General features: G+C 41.9%; 1 protein-coding gene across 1 annotated transcript in view; it reads left to right on the top strand.

Annotated features, from left to right (window-relative positions):
* The window catches only part of LOC145409368 (zwei Ig domain protein zig-8-like), a 66,090-nt gene extending 50,173 nt beyond the window's left edge, over nt 1-15,917 (top strand). The window contains exon 8 of the mRNA XM_080279839.1: nt 15,726-15,917. Within this exon, the coding sequence (XP_080135965.1) occupies nt 15,726-15,917 (192 nt within the window). The remainder of the gene's footprint in view (nt 1-15,725) is intronic.
* Nucleotides 15,918-16,927: the final 1,010 nt, after the last annotated feature.

Below are 16,927 nucleotides of genomic sequence, written 5' to 3'. Positions count from 1 at the left end.
AATTATGTCCACCTCAGAAATGTAAAGGAAGAAAAAACACGCCAGAATGAGTAATAACAGAGAGTAGGGGGGATTTAAGCCTCCACTCAGCATATTTTATGATGAAAATAAGTATTAGGGAGATACCGTGCTGCATCCTGGCGAGTATCATGTCAGTTTCTGGTTTCTCTTGATCCAAATCCACTCTTTTACTATGACGACGCTAACACCACACGACTTTAATTGGCTCAGAGGAGAACGTTTCAGCTGGAAGGGTTAGGTGTAGCCTCCATAAACCCACTGTTAACGCTCTTTATTAGTAAAATCATTTCATTGTAGACTTGGTAAAATTGAAAACAACGTCACTGGGACTGAAGTAAAAAAGGACAAAAAGATTAGGACAACAAGTTCCCTTCCTAGGACTTTACTGGAACAAAGTTGTGAGAAATTCGGTATGTGTCTCTAGCTGCAGGTGGTACTTTGTGATAAATACGTCTTGGAGGACGGTCACGGACAAATCCATAGTGTAAAAAGAAGACGCAGTGGAGAAGCAGGTGAACTTTTGTCCGTGGCTGTAGAAAGCAAGATATATAAATAGATAATAAGGCAATACCTAAACATTAATCACACTCACTTTACTCTACCTTGGCCGAAAATGAAAAATCTCTCCATCTTGAATGCTGAGTTGTTAAAACTTAAATATGATGCTAGTCATGAAGAAGTGCCAAGGAAATAATGTGAATTAGTAGACACTACCTCTGATCAATGTGAGGCAAGCTGCACAAGAACAGAAGTTAAGGTGTTAGAAGTATTTTATTGCATCAACGTTACATATTACACATAAATTCGTCATGAAGAGGGTAGGGGAGGTCAGGGAGGGGAACTGGAGGAGTAACTATGAGAGGCTTCAGACAATATTTACGGCACTGTAACTTTTCTTCTGTAATAAACTAAATTCCTCTTATTCTTTTCAGTAAGGCGGATCCAATTTAAGGTGAATAAAAGCGTTTGGATGCAGGAAGAATATACTAATGACAATAATATCATAGAAAGAGCCAATTCCTCCACCTAAGGAGTCTCCTATCAGCTGCATAAAATCGTCTGGAAATGGCCCTAACAAAATGCATAATACTTCCCCTGGATGAGGGGTTATTTAAGACTGATTAACCCCTTCAGTACGAGATCATTCCTAAGCTGCCTGAAATCGTCTGGAGGCAGCAGGAATATACTAAAGGAAGACGATTTTCAAGTCTCACAAGGTCATAAATGTATGTTGAATTAAAACCGTCTAGGGTCAACAAGTACAAAAAGTGTTACTTGTGTTAAATGGGTTAACTAGAACAGCCGTGATGTTCATTTGTTATACGGTTCTTCGATAGTTCTGTTATATCCCAAGCCATGTTCTTACCCCCATAGTCCCCGAGGTGTTTCTCTCTCTCACTCTCTGTGCGTGTGTGTGTGTGTGTGTGTGTGTGTGTGTGTGTGTGTGTGTGTGTGTGTGTGTGTGTGTGTGTAAAAACAAAGGAAATGCGAGTGTAAAGTATATCTCTGCAACGCACCGTAATTTCTAAACCGGAGACATAGGCGAGCGAGCCCCCCCCCTCCCCCCAGTAAGAGGAAGAAGAGGAGGAGAAGGAGGAGGAAAAGGAGGAGGAGGAGGAGGAGGAGGAAGAGGAGGAGGAGGGCGAAGAGAAGGAGAAGATGAAGAAGGACGAGGAGAACAAGAAGATGGTTTAGGGAAAAGTGTCTTTTTTAAGGACAAACTCTAATTTTTCAAGGGAAGCTTCTTTTGCTGGTGTACTGATATCTTTAAAGGGAATTACAGTTAGGGGTAATATAATTCTCACATAACTAGGATGGAATGTCCCTTAATGTATGACGGGAAACTGATGTAACTGAATTATATTTATTTTGATATTTTTTCATTACTCAGTTTTCATGTGGATATAAATATGATCATGAGATTTTAGGCATATGAATGACAAACAAAAATTCTCTTCATTCTCTCCTATATTCGTGAACTAGGCATGGAAAGTGGTATTTATCTGAATATAACACAACTTTAAGTATTCTCTTCAGGGCCACTCCCTCAGCCCCCCAAGCAAATGATTTCCCGTACGTTTACGACTGGAGAGAGAGAGAGAGAAATTTCCCACATCAGATCACCCAGCTCAATAAAATCGTCTGAGGTTTGCAAGACTGAAGCATATACACATCACCGCACTGAATGGGTAAATGAGGCAGATAAATAATTAGGGTTAAAAAATGTAGTGGATATTATTAGCAGAGACCACACCGTTAATTAGCAGCGTTAATTACAAAAGCAATTATGGTGGAGCAATTTCATTATCGGGCGAAATTCTTGTCAGAGTGGCAGGCTCAGCCCACATGACATTAATCTGACCCCTTCAGTACGATGACCTGAGTTACGATTTACTGAAAAGAATTGGGTCAAATTAGGAAAGGTCTCGCGCACTGAACACGGTGACCCATTCAGTGTAATGACCCGTTTTTCTTTAAATACTGCTATCCACATGAATCCAATCAGCTTAAGACAGTCGCTTTGAAAGGAATTTAATAAAGGCAACGTCTGGTCCCTGCAGACTGAAGAAAAAAAAACATACTGAAGGCAGTCGCCAGGAATTACCCAACAAAATACAGTAAAGTGACAATGGGCACCTCTGACTGTGGCACACACTCCTGAAATACTGCAAGCGATGGAAATATCAATATTTACTAAGAAGGGGCCACGCCCGGGATTCCCACTCCAGCTAAACCGTGCTTTGCGTGATGGTCTACCACCGTGCAGAAGTTAATGTTCCATGTAAAAACTATGATGCTGTCCCTCACAGCCCTCTTCCCCTCGTGGGGGCTGGGGAGTTCCACCCCGTCTAAAACCTGGCCTGAGTGAAACCATATCACTGTGCACGGGTTCGTGTTCTACCTATCTATCTATTGCCAGACGCCATAATCCCTTAAGGGGTGGCCATTTGACTTTGAGTTATTTGTTTTACGGGGAGGGGCACTAACCCTCCACCAACCCACTTGTTGACACGTAGGGAGCACGTATGGTTTGGTTATATGGTTACCACCCAGCGTTGTAAATGGTTTCTTGGCTTACAGGAAACCATTTGGCTTGTCACTCAATGTAAAGCCACCTGTAAAGGAAAGAAAAGCAATAAGAAATGACAGGAAAGATGGGAGAAGTAGGAGGAGAAGAGGGCAGGCACAGAAAAAGAATGACAAAGACTAAGGAAGAAGTAGGCAGCACTACATCAAGTGAGTGGAGTTCGTGTTCCTGGGTTTAAATAGAGAGAGAGAGAGAGAGAGAGAGAGAGAGAGAGAGAGAGAGAGAGAGAGAGAGAGACAGACAGACAGACAGACAGACAGACAGAGATTGTGCATGAAGACTTACGCCAGGACCCCCTGCGGCCGCCCTACATGAGGTTGCGGCCTCAAAGGGTCCCACCCTGCCTGAAACCAAACCTGGGTGAGGTCTAGTATTCTGTTTAAAAAAAAAAAAAAAAAAAATCGTTTTTATTTTTAAACACTCCCCTCCCCCTAAAAAAAAAGAAAAAAAAAGGGCAAAACAAAATAAAACCTGGATCCGTTCATACAGGAACAGTATGTCAGCGAGTGAATGACACAAGGACACCCACTGCATTTGACAGCCTTTGTGGACGCGGCAAAACTAAGTAAATACGGAATTATAAATAATACAAAAAAAATCGGGATTCTATCTATCTATCTATTGCCAGACGCCTCAATCCCGTTTGGGGTGGCCACAAACAAATCGCCTCCAAGTCGCCCTGTCCCCCGCCATTTCACTGCCCTGCTCCCAACTCACACCCCCCTCTCTCATATACCTCTCCACCCCATCCCTCCATCTCATCCTCGGCCTCCCCCTTCCTCTTCCCCCCTCCACCTCACGCACATACACTCTCTTCGTCAGTCTTTCACCCTCCTAAAAGGCTGCAACCATGCCAGCGCGCCAATATCTGTGTTTAACTTTTATCCCCTCCAAAGGACTTCAACCGATTAAGAACTTCTCGATCTGAAGGCAATATGTTACACGTACTGCCTTCCTTAGCCACTACTGTACAAACGCTCTTAAGTTGCACAGAACAGCTTAGAGGTCGCAAGAATAATCTAAAACTGACCTTATCGCATGGGATACTGTTCACTGCAACCAGTGGATGATTTAATTCAACTTAGGCAGCATCTTTAGTAGTCTACAGGATAAAAACTCCTGAAGAAGGGCAAGGTAATGGGTGGTAATGATGGTTTACATGAAAGGAAAAGAACAAGGAGGTTAACTTCAAGGAATGCTATGTATCAATTCCACTCCGCCGGGCGAATTCTCCTGTGCTGCACAGCGTTACCAGTGTCTACCCTACATCATTCATTCGTTACTTCAACCCACCGCCACATCACCCACCAGCAGACTGGGCCGTCCCTGTAACACATAAGGCACCCCCTGGAGAGTTCTGATGGAGCGCTATTTACGGATCAGCATCACCAGCATCCCCAGAGCAAAAACAAGGCTTAATATTACACCTATCGACATCACGAGGGCCAGGAACGTAAAACATCTATCCTTTTTCAGTCTTGCCCTGAAAGAAGTTAGGGATTTGGGTGGTTGTGTCCAGGCGTGGGATTCTCACAACGTATTTTACGATCGATTCCCTGTCGTAACTCAGGATTTCTTACTACAGGAAGGACAAATAGAAAATTTCCATATTTCTCGTTCCTTAACAAAAAAAAAAAAATAGCTACGAGAAGAAAACTGTCGCAAAAACCGATCTGTATTCGCAGGATGGACAAGGAAGGAACGGTACTGCATCTTCCCACGTCCCTAGTTAGAATCTTTTAACTTTCTCTTTCCTCCTAGGAAAAAAAAAAATGCTACGAGAAGAAAAGTGCTGCAAAAATAGATTTGTTTTTAGTAGGACGGACAAGAGGAGTACAGTGTCTCCCCATGCCCCTACTTCTTCCTGTAAAAGAAATATGAGCTACGATACGGAACTGATTATGTTCGAGAAACTTACTCCAGGGCCCGTATTTTCATCGGTGAAGGAAGCTCCCTAACACCTCTTCCTTAGCGATTTATTTTTGTATATGGCTGGTTAAGATCCTTCTGTACGTTGTTTATCCAGAGTATGGCGATATTGGAAGTATTTATGTAACACAGGTGTAATAAACGAAAATTCTTAGGAAAAGTTGTTTGGGGGCTTCCTTAACTGAAGAGAATATGGCCCATGTTCCTAATTTTATTTTGGTTCAACAGGGACAAGGGGAAGCAACTGAGTGCTGGCTGTTTCACTGCGAAGCCTGTCTCCTAAACTTTGTGCTTCATCCCTTATTTTTTCGACTCCAGGCAACATCATGTAACTTACTACTGTGGACAGTAATACTGATCCACACCCAAAGGATAAATAAAGAGGCAGCGAACAATGACTTTTGAACTCAGTGATATTACCATCGGATCCCAGCAATCTTCTCAGATTACTGTGTCAAAGATTCATAATTTTTCAACTAAGAAGTGGATCGATATTACCGTCCGCAATAATAACTGCAAAACAGGGTTAGGATGTCCGTAACAAGGGTGGCACCTGTTGTTATATCAAATCCCAATATGTAGTTGACACGATTTTAAACTTCACTTCATCCAGTTAACCCCCCCACGCCTCCCCGTTCTGAAGGGTGACCCGATGGCACTTTGATAGGGCAAACTGGGATGGATTTAGAAATTATCTTGCTGACATTCCATGGAAATTCTCGACGTCTCACTTAACAACGCCCTCAGCTGGACCTCTCATGTTAGATCACTTGCTAAAACCGCCTCAAAGAAACTTGGATTATTGTACAGAGTCCGTAACTTCTTCACTGACGAGCAGTTAGCTATAATTTATACGTCATGTGCGCTCTCAGCTTGAATATTGCTCACCCTTGTGGAATGAATGTGGAGAGGTTGCATTAAAACAACTAGTCAAATTTCAGAACAAAGCTGTTAGAATGATTAACAACCCTGCCATTACAAATAAACTACCTCCCCTACAAGTAAGAAGGAATGTTGCCTCCCTTGCATTATTTTACAGATATTTTCATGGTAAATGTACAGACGAAGTTGCGTCCATGGTGCCACCTCTCCATGCCTTCCCTCGTGCTACACGGGCATCTGGTAGCGCTCATGACTGGAATGTCACTCAACCATATTGCAGAACTTTTGCCTATCAGAATTCTTTCATTTCCCGAACTGCATCTCTCTGGAACTCGCTTCCCCAGAGTTGTTTCCCTCCAAACTTCAACCCACAGCTGTTCAAGTCTAACTGTTACAGATATTTTATGAAGAGAGGATACCAGTAATCTGTTGTATGGATTATTTTTTTTTTATTCATTTGTTTTTCCATCCTCCGTTCTGTTATTTATACAAAAAAAAATATTATTATATGGAGTACATTCTAAATCTACCTAATAAAGATAATATTACTGCAATACACATCCTGAAATATTTTAATACTATGGCGCTGGAGTCACACAACTAAATCCTGTTACGGCGGGGTCAACTTTAATATTATATTCTGGGGTAATACCAGGGATGATATTAAACTGCGAGTAGGTATACAAACCCAAGAGTATCAGTCAAATGTTCTGAAATTACAAACTGCTCTGCGTAAATAAAAATAAAAGTGGCCGGCAGTACACATTCACACACACACACACACACACACACACACAATGTGTGTGTGTGTGTGTGTGTGTGTGTGTGTGTGTGTGTGTGTGTGTGTGTGTAACCCACACTACTATTTAAACACGGGACGGAAAAATAGTAATGGAATTGCAGGTGTATTATTTGGGCAGGGGATATATATGCAGCCATCATGACACATTTATGTCATATCATAGAGCAGCATAACTAACCATGAGGCAGTGTTGGTGTTTGGCTTCAACTGTGCAGAATAAATGTTTGACAAATAAACTGTATTTTGGACTGAGTGCATGTGAACGCTTTACATACATACATACATACATATATATATCTCTATATATATATATATATATATATATATATATATATATATATATATATATTGTTACGGAACAGAAAAAGATAATGTACACTTTAAGTGAGAATACGAAGAGTCACTACTGTCCCGTAAAGTTCCAGGTTCAAAACAAAAGAGTTAGGTAAAATTACAAGTTAAAGTTTAATGCACAAACTAACAACAAAACATTCAGGACTCATAAGGATAATGTAATGGCAAATAAACAGGTTAAATATATGGTTAACTGCAATAGCCTCTATTAACACGAAATTAGCAAGAGTAAATTTATCTAAGTCAGCCCTGATAAAATGAGATACCAGATAATACTCAGTGAATGCCAGATAAATAATTACAGATACAAACTATTATCAAAAATGACTGACATAAAGAACCCCACACGAATTACAAAAACTTCACTAGGCCTACAAATTAAACTTATGCTATACAGTAAGAAAAAATGCAACAACAGTTATACTCAAATTACACACAGCTGCTAGATGGTTGGAGACTTCTTGAGCTCTCACAACAATAATATCTGTACAGGGGAGGACAGAGATGTGAACAAAATGAGGAGCAGATCTAAGTGGCAATGATGCAGAGACTGAGCTCATTATATAGGGGCCAGCAGAGCCCGACACAACTTGTAATAAGGACGCGCAAATGAAGCGATGGGGACAAACGGTCGACAATCCCGCACTGAATAACAGAAAGGACGACTTACTCTACTATAACGGTAGAAGGGGGGACTGAGGCAGAACACGCTCGTGATCAAACATGCAGCAACTGTGCGTTAAAATTACACAAAGGATGATGAAATCATAGGCTATGTGACACCTCCCCACAAAGAAAAAAGAAATTTACAAAGGAAATTTCTTATTACTCTAAAACAATCTGTATATGGCACTACAGACCATGCAAAAGCCTTTCCTAGTGTTACAAAACATGAGATCTCCCTAGCACGTTCAGTCATAGGTACTTGCCAGTATCCCTTTAACAAATCAGACTTACTTATGTACCTAGCCTTTCCGATCTTGTCTATGCAATCTTCCACACGAGGGAGAGGGTAAGTGTCTGTTTTAGTTATCTGATTAACACGTCTGTAGTCGATGCAAAGCCTATGTGACCCACCTGGCTTAGGGACTAGAGTGACAGGAGAACTCCACTCGCTCTGACAGGGCTCAATCATCTTGTGGTCCAACAGGTAGCCAAGCTCCTTCTGGATGAGAGGAACTTTCACTGGGTTCACACGGTAAGGAGGCAATTTAATTGGCTTTGCGTCTCCAACATCGACATCATGCATCAACACAGTAGTTCTTCCTGGAGTGGCACGGAACACTTGCAGGGTACTCCTGCAGTAATGCTGAAAACTCCTGCCTTTCCTTGGGAGGTAGATGAGAAAGCTTAGTCTGGAGATCATTCATGATATCAGGATTCTTCCCCAAACTATCACTCAGGCTCATACTGCATGGGAGAGCTTCACTTGCAGACTCGGGTGGAACAGCTACAGTGCAGACTGGATTATTTTCGTCCCGCCTGTGATATAACTTTAGCATGTTGATGTGACATAGTTGCTTTGCTCTTTCTACGATCTGGTGTGGCGATGACATAGTTGACATCACTGAGTTTCTTCTCCACGAAATAAGGACCACTAAACTTGGCTTGAAGAGGTTGCCCATGAACTGGTAGCAGAATCAAAACCTGATCTCCTGGCTGAAAGTGGCGTAACCTGGACTTCTTGTCATACCAAGTCTTCATCTTCTCCTGAGCAGCTCCTAAATTCTCTCTCGCCAGCTGTAAAGCAGTGGACAGCCGTTCTTTGAACTTCATCACATACTCCAGCAGGTTGACGTCATCTTCCTCCGACAGCCAGCATTCCTTGAGTAACTTAAGGGGTCCTCTTACTTCATGGCCAAACAGTAGTTCAAAAGGTGAGAAGCCCAGTGATTCATTTGGAGATTCTCTTGCGGCAAACACAACGAATGGGAGACCTTTATCCCAGTCTTTCTGATGTTCCAAACAGTATTTCTTGAGCATCGATTTGAGTGTTTGATGATATCTCTCCAACGCTCCTTGGGTCTGGGGATGGTAAGCTGAAGACGTGATCTGGGTGATGCCCAACTCTTTCAGAGACTGCTTGAAAACGTTTGACATGAAATTACTTCCCCGGTCCGACTGCACCTCCCTGGGCAGACCAAACTTTGTGAAGAACCCCAGCATTTCCTTAACCACGTTCTTTGCTGAGATGTTTCTAAGTGGAATGGCTTCAGGATAACGAGTAGCCATATCAGTCATGGTCAACACATAAGAAAATCCTGAAGAAGTCTTAGGAAGAGGGCCCACAATATCCACCAACACACGGGTGAAAGGCGCCTCAAAAGGAGGAATGGGAACTAGAGGTGCAACCTTTTCGGTCTGATTACACTTCCCCACAACTTGACAAGTGTGACAAGACTTACAATACCAGGAAACATCCCTGAAGATACCTGGCCAGTAGAAGTGTTTCAAAATGCGTGCCACAGTCTTCCTCACTCCAAGGTGTCCTGCCAAACTGGAATCATGAGCCACTCTAATGATATCCTGCCTACAAACACGAGGGATGACAACTTGATGTACAACCTCCCATTCACAGTCGGCTGTTGCTGTTGGGGGTCTCCACTTCCTCATAAGTACTCCTGACTTTACATAATAACAAGTAGAAGCACCGGCTGACTCTTCTTCACTGTAAGCAGAGTTAGCTAGACCTTTCAACTCAGGGTCAGCAACCTGCAACTCAACCAACTCTTGACGAGACAAATTATCAACACTACGGGGTACTGCCTCATCTGGTGAGTGGTCCAAATTAGCAAGAAAAGTGTCAGCCAGGATAACATCATCATCATCATTATCCTCTAAATCACCAGTAACTTTAGACTTAGCCCTAGTGACAGCACATGCAGGGAACACATCAGGGACATCACAATCCTGGGACGCAGCCACTGGCTCACTAGACAACTGAGGAGCTGGACACACTTGACTTCCACCAATATCATTTCCAAGTAAGAAAGTTACACCTGACATTGGGAGTGTCTCAACCAACCCAACCATAACAGAACCATTAACAAAACCAGACTCTAAATTCACTCTGCACAGAGGAACAGAGAAGTAATTATTCCCTACACCTTGTAAGATTACAGTTTCATCAGAGGAATTAAAATTAGAGCCTAGAACACTGGTCAGCATAAGGGATTGGCAAGCACCTGTATCACGATATATTTTAACTGATTTCCTGTCATTACTGTCCAGAGGACTGACAAAACCATCAGACAGGAAATTAGCACATGAACTCTTGAGAGTGTCACCCACGTTACTGCTCAAAAGAGGAGCTCCATCATGAGAATTTAAGTTACCCCTCAAAGCAGGTTCAGTTAACTCAGTTAAAGAATTCTGGGAACTCTCAAGAGTGGACACTAGACCAATTGACTGAATATTTAAAGACTCCTTTTTGTTCACATCACGCTGTCTCCTGAAACATCTCTCCGTAGTATGACCAAGCTTACTACAATAAGTACATTTACTTTTCTGAAATCTAGAGGTGAAGTCGGTATTTACTTCCTGAGAAACATCATCTCCATTCTCCTTCCTGTTACCTGTACTCTGAGTAGAGGCAACGTACTGACTCTCAGCTTTCCCTCTTCCTCTAAAATATCTCTTGTGAGTGAGAACATATTCATCAGCTAAAACTGCAGCATCAGACAAATTATCTATTCTTTTCTCATCAAGATATAGGCTTACATCTTTATAAATACACCTTTTGAAGTCCTCCAGCAAAATCATCTGCTTAAATTTGTCAAAATCAGAATCCACATTCTTAGAATTTAACCACTGCTCTAACAGATCTTCTTTGATTTTTGCATACTCAACATGGGATTGCTTATCTTGCTTGTAAGTTGTCCTAAATTTTACTCTATAGGCTTCAGGAACAAGCTCATAGGCCTTAAGAATCAAGCTCTTAACTACATCATAATTATCAGACTGATCCTGAGGCAAAGATGCATAAGTTACTTGAGCTTTACCGGTGAGAACAGTTTGAAGGAGTACTGGCCAATACTTTTTAGGCCAATTAAAACCTGTAGCTACCCTCTCAAACAACTGAAAATACTTTGTTAAATCAGATTCATTAAAAGCAGGGACAAGTTTAACATTTTTAGCCACATCAAAATCATCAGAGCTAGATGATCCAGTTCCACCTTGTTTCATGCAATACTCATGGTCTGCCTGAATCCTAGCAAGTTCAACTTGTGCCTGTATCTGTGCCTCCTGAATCCGAGCCTGAGATTCCGCCTCCTTAGCATTTGCCTGAAATTCAGCTTCTTTAGCACGAGCCTCCTGCAGAGCTAGCTGTAACTTAGCTAATTCAATCTGCGTTTGCTCATTTGGAGGAATTACATTAAACAAGCTTTTATTAATCATGCCAACAATTTGATCTTTAGAATGATGAGAGTGAACTGCAATTCCCAATTGTTGAGCAACAAGCTTAAGTTCATTCTTTGTTCTGTTTTCTATATCACACACTGTTTGCACATTTGACAAAAAATCTTTGGCTTCATCAAGTGTAGAAATAGTAGCCATCATGGATATATCACAGTCACAAAATATCAAACAATATCCTTATGATAATATCCTGAATATCCTGATATGAGGTCGCCAAATTTATGTTACGGAACAGAAAAAGATAATGTACACTTTAAGTGAGAATACGAAGAGTCACTACTGTCCCGTAAAGTTCCAGGTTCAAAACAAAAGAGTTAGGTAAAATTACAAGTTAAAGTTTAATGCACAAACTAACAACAAAACATTCAGGACTCATAAAGATAATGTAATGGCAAATAAACAGGTTAAATATATGGTTAACTGCAATAGCCTCTATTAACACGAAATTAGCAAGAGTAAATTTATCTAAGTCAGCCCTGATAAAATGAGATACCAGATAATACTCAGTGAATGCCAGATAAATAATTACAGATACAAACTATTATCAAAAATGACTGACATAAAGAACCCCACACGAATTACAAAAACTTCACTAGGCCTACAAATTAAACTTATGCTATACAGTAAGAAAAAATGCAACAACAGTTATACTCAAATTACACACAGCTGCTAGATGGTTGGAGACTTCTTGAGCTCTCACAACAATAATATCTGTACAGGGGAGGACAGAGATGTGAACAAAATGAGGAGCAGATCTAAGTGGCAATGATGCAGAGACTGAGCTCATTATATAGGGGCCAGCAGAGCCCGACACAACTTGTAATAAGGACGCGCAAATGAAGCGATGGGGACAAACGGTCGACAATCCCGCACTGAATAACAGAAAGGACGACTTACTCTACTATAACGGTAGAAGGGGGGACTGAGGCAGAACACGCTCGTGATCAAACATGCAGCAACTGTGCGTTAAAATTACACAAAGGATGATGAAATCATAGGCTATGTAACAATATATATATATATATATGAACACTATCATTTGACGTTATCTAAATACATAAATAAAACGTCTCGATGCCCATTGAGTAAAGCATCAGTGGTGATTGAATCAAAGCATCTTTGATTAAGACGACTTATCCTCAGCCCAATAAAGTCATATGGCGTCAACTGGACTAGATGAATAGTGTTCATGCAGCCATGAGTGACTACAAAAATCACAGCATCATACTTAGCAAATGATTCTTGGGTAAGGGGAGTCGTGTTGTCCCATTCCCTGCCACTGGATTACATTGATATTTTATTCAGAATTTCACCAGACGTTCTTGCTTAGCTATGCACACGTCCAGCAGTCAAATTCTCCAGCAACAATCAGGAGTAACCCTTCCTCCACTACTGGTATGCCCAGGAATATTTATTTTTAACACCAGATGGTTTTCCTAAGTCCAGAGAAATCTTAGCAGCACAGGGATGGAAACAACGTATTAAGAAAAGGTTGTGCATCATTTTACCAGGCAGGCTGACAAGACCACATCACTTTAATCCTTTCAATGAAATGGCTGTCTTTTATATATAATTCTTCCTACCTCAAGGCGATTTTTCTCATGGGGAAACACAAAGCAAGGAATGGATTAATGATAGCTGTTTCCAACCTGTCATTTCAGATGCTTTCCTTGTAGCTAAGCAAACCATCTGGAGGTGTTAATAGAGGAAATCTAAAGTCAATGTGAGAAAGAAAGAAAAAAAGTTTGTAGGATGAACGACGGAAGAAAACTGAGAGGTGAACCACATTTGGAAAAACGGAATGAGTTAGGTAAGTTGGATGTAATTGTGTGTGTGTGTGTGTGTGACAGAGAGAGAGAGAGAGAGAGAGAGAGAGAGAGAGAGAGAGAGAGAGAGAGAGAGAGAGAGAATGTAATGAGATACAGTGGTATTAAAAAAAATATATATGACTGAAGTGAGTGGAAGCCAGCACAGTATACACCCCCCGGCCTCACAAACACTGATGTATAAATTAGCTCTGAGGAGGAGGCCAAACAAACGTTATAATACCACATCATTTTTTTTAACGACTGATTTCACATAATTAATTTTAAACAAGGGGGGAGGAAGCTATACTACGGTTGTATACTCGTATCTTTCCTTTGTAGCCTACGTCGTCGTGACTAGCATCATATTCAAGTGTTATTTTACTGCTAAAAATCAGCATTCAAGATACAAAGATGTTCATCTTAGGCCAAGTTCAAGGGGAAAAGAGATTTTATATATACTATATATATATATATATATATATATATATATATATATATATATATATATATGTATGTATCTATCTATCTATCTACCTATATTGATAGATAGATAGATGGATAGATATAGATATAGACAGATATATCTATATATAATGTTTTCGCTCAGGTTTCAAAAAATTAATGAAAATCAAATATAGCTGTTCCTTCATCTTTATCAGTCTTTTTCTGTGTCTTCCCTCCTCTCCTCCTACTTCTTCAATCTTTCCTGTCACTTTTCTTTCTTTTTCATGTGGCTTTAACATGAGTAACAAGCCTAATGGTTTCCTGTAGACCAGGAAGCCATTTACAACGCTGGGTGGTAGCCACATAACCAACCCACACGTATTCCCTACGTGTCAACATGTGGTTTGGCGGGGGGTTAGCAAAACATCTAAGTCAAACGGCCACCCCTACTGGGATTACGGAGTCTGGCTATAGACACATAGATAGATAGCATAAAATATCATAGTCTGTATTTTTTCAGGTAACCACTTAATTCTATCAATACTTTCATGGTTTACTCTTGCTGTTTACATCGCACCAACACACAGAATCCTACGATGTCACCAAAGAAATGTTCCACCTTGAGAACTCTGGAATGAGGAGTGTGCCTGTGAGAATATAGTGGCAATCTAAAATTCAGTTTGAGGTGCTCAGTGTTATAGAGGATACGGTTGAGCGATGGGGTACCTCTAAGTGTGTTACTCTCGGGCAGTAACACTGAGGTGCACCCGAGACATACGTGAGACTTTTTCTTGTCCGGATACTGACTATACCTGATGAGTGTCTTGCCACCAGACTGGCTGGGTATTGGAATCAGCACACACTTCTGTTTCGTTGGCAACTCTTTCGCTGAAAAGGGATTAGAACAGATCAGTCAGCAAACCCGCTGAGAAGGAAGAAATTCACTTTCACGGAAGTAATCTTCGACCCGCTTCTCGAGTCTGGAAGCTCCACTCCTGCCCCATCTCTCAGGTTAACTCTGTTCCGACAGCAGATGGACGACTCGTGTCAAGGGCGGATGAGCATAGGGCGCATCGGGCTGTGCACTCTGAGTAATTATATATATATATCATCATCATCATCACCATCAGCCGTTTGAGTATCCACTGCAGGACCGGCCTATCCCGACTGAAGTGGGGACGATACAGCCAATGTATCTCTACCAAGTGGCTTAGGCTGTCTGGTAGAGATTGTATGTATGGTGAGAAGTGCTTGTAAGTGTAATTATAGTGTTGTAGTGGCTTTGGATGTGTGTGTAGTCTGTGAGCCAAGTGTAATCGGCCCGTGCAAGCCGACTGGGTGCAAGCATACTTTATAGTACGCGACACTGGTTCAACCACAGCACCCCTTGTGTCCGCCAATGCAGTACGTGGCAAGGTGAACACTCCCAAAGTTTATTACCCTGGCGGGGAGCGACCCTGGTTCACCAGTGTTCGAAACGCACACTCTACCACTGTACCACAGAGGCTCCATATATATATATATATATATATATATATATATATATATATATATATATATATATATATCTATCTATCTATATATATATATATATATATGTGTGTGTGTGTGTGTGTGTGTGTGTGTGTGTGTGTGTGTGTGTGTGTGTGTGTGTGTGGTGTCCGACTCTGGGCAAAGACTTCGGGGTTTATTTCTCAGGGGTAGTGGCCTATCCCAAGGCCCAGTAGTCCTCCAACACCTCCACATGTCACCACTTCGACGCTAACACCCACTGTCCATATTGAATACATGCTAGGGCTGTCTCATACAGGACTTGTGTATTGGTATTAGCGGGGTACATTTACGACATGTCGGAGGGTCTTGTAGTAGATCAGGAAAGTTTGTATTATGAAATTCAAATCTTTAAACTGTTCCCTACTCCAGCCGGGATTCGAATCTGGGTCCATTCAGGCTGCAGGCCACCTCTCTACCGATTCAGCCACCGCCTCCGCCACATATGGAAGAACCCCCAGGTGGAGAGCTCCTGTTGGCTTGTGTGCAACAACTAGCTGCTATTCCACAAATCGATGATGCTGTGCTTTCTCTTGATGAAACAAAGAAAGCAGTGACTAGGCTGCAAAGTAGTAAGGCAGCTGATGCGGAACTGATGAAAGCTGGGGGCAAGCCATGATCGAGGGATTACATGCAGTCATAGAAGCTGTTTGGCGTACAGGTATCATTCCACCTGAGAGGACAGTCGGGTTGGTCATTCCCGTCTGGGAAGGGAAAAGATAACAATGTTACTGCAGTAATTTCGTGGTCATATGATACTCGGTGTGCCAGACAAAGGTTTGCTCATGTGCCCTTGAGGTTTATCTGGTGCCGTTTGCTTAAGCTTTGGAGACTTAAGCAATGCGGATTCATGCACAGGAAGTCTACAGTTGACCGGATCCTAACACTTCAAATTCTCGTGGCACGCCGTCGTAAGTTTTGACGGGGACTGCTTGCAGACTCTGTTGATCTCAAGAAGGCGTTTGACTCAGTGAATCGAGAGGCACTATGAAATCCCGAAAGGCTCCATGGGATCTCTCCATCGATAATCCGGTTGATAGATGGCTTATTTTCAAACTCTGAGAGTGCTGTCAAGTATGTGTGGGAGGGGAGAGGGGGCATCCGATTTCTCTCGAGTAAGCTCTGGAATAGGCCTAAAACAGGGATGTGTCCTTAATCCTACACTTTTGAACACGTGAATGGACTGGGTGCTGGGTCGGGTTGTGAGTCGCTATCACTGTGAGGTATCATTTGGTCATTTAAGAGTTTACAGACTTTGGCCCTGCTGACGATGCAACCATCCTAACAGAGTCGTCGGTAACACTCCTGAAACTCTGGTGGCATTCAGTAAGAACGAAAGCCACTGGGACTAAAGGTCACCTGGGCCAAGACCAAGGTCCAGGTATCTGGTGGCATGTTGACTGAAGCAGTACAACCTATATAAGCAGCTGGAGAGGACACAAGAGTCACTGAAAGATTCACTGATCTTGGTGGTTTGATCAATAACGACAGTAGGTCAGATGATGTGGACTCTCATCGCACTGGACTGGCCTGTGGTGCTAAGGATTCACTCACGCTGATTATCTGGCGTTGTCATTATATGTGTCGAAGGACGAGACTCTACGTCTTCTGGATGCTGGTACTCTCTGT

The sequence above is a fragment of the Coenobita brevimanus genome, chromosome 80, assembly GCF_032717465.1.
Source record: "Coenobita brevimanus isolate Jiangsu-jjx chromosome 80, ASM3271746v2, whole genome shotgun sequence".
Lineage (NCBI taxonomy): Eukaryota > Metazoa > Arthropoda > Malacostraca > Decapoda > Coenobitidae > Coenobita > Coenobita brevimanus.
This window is presented reverse-complemented; position numbering and strand designations above follow the sequence as displayed.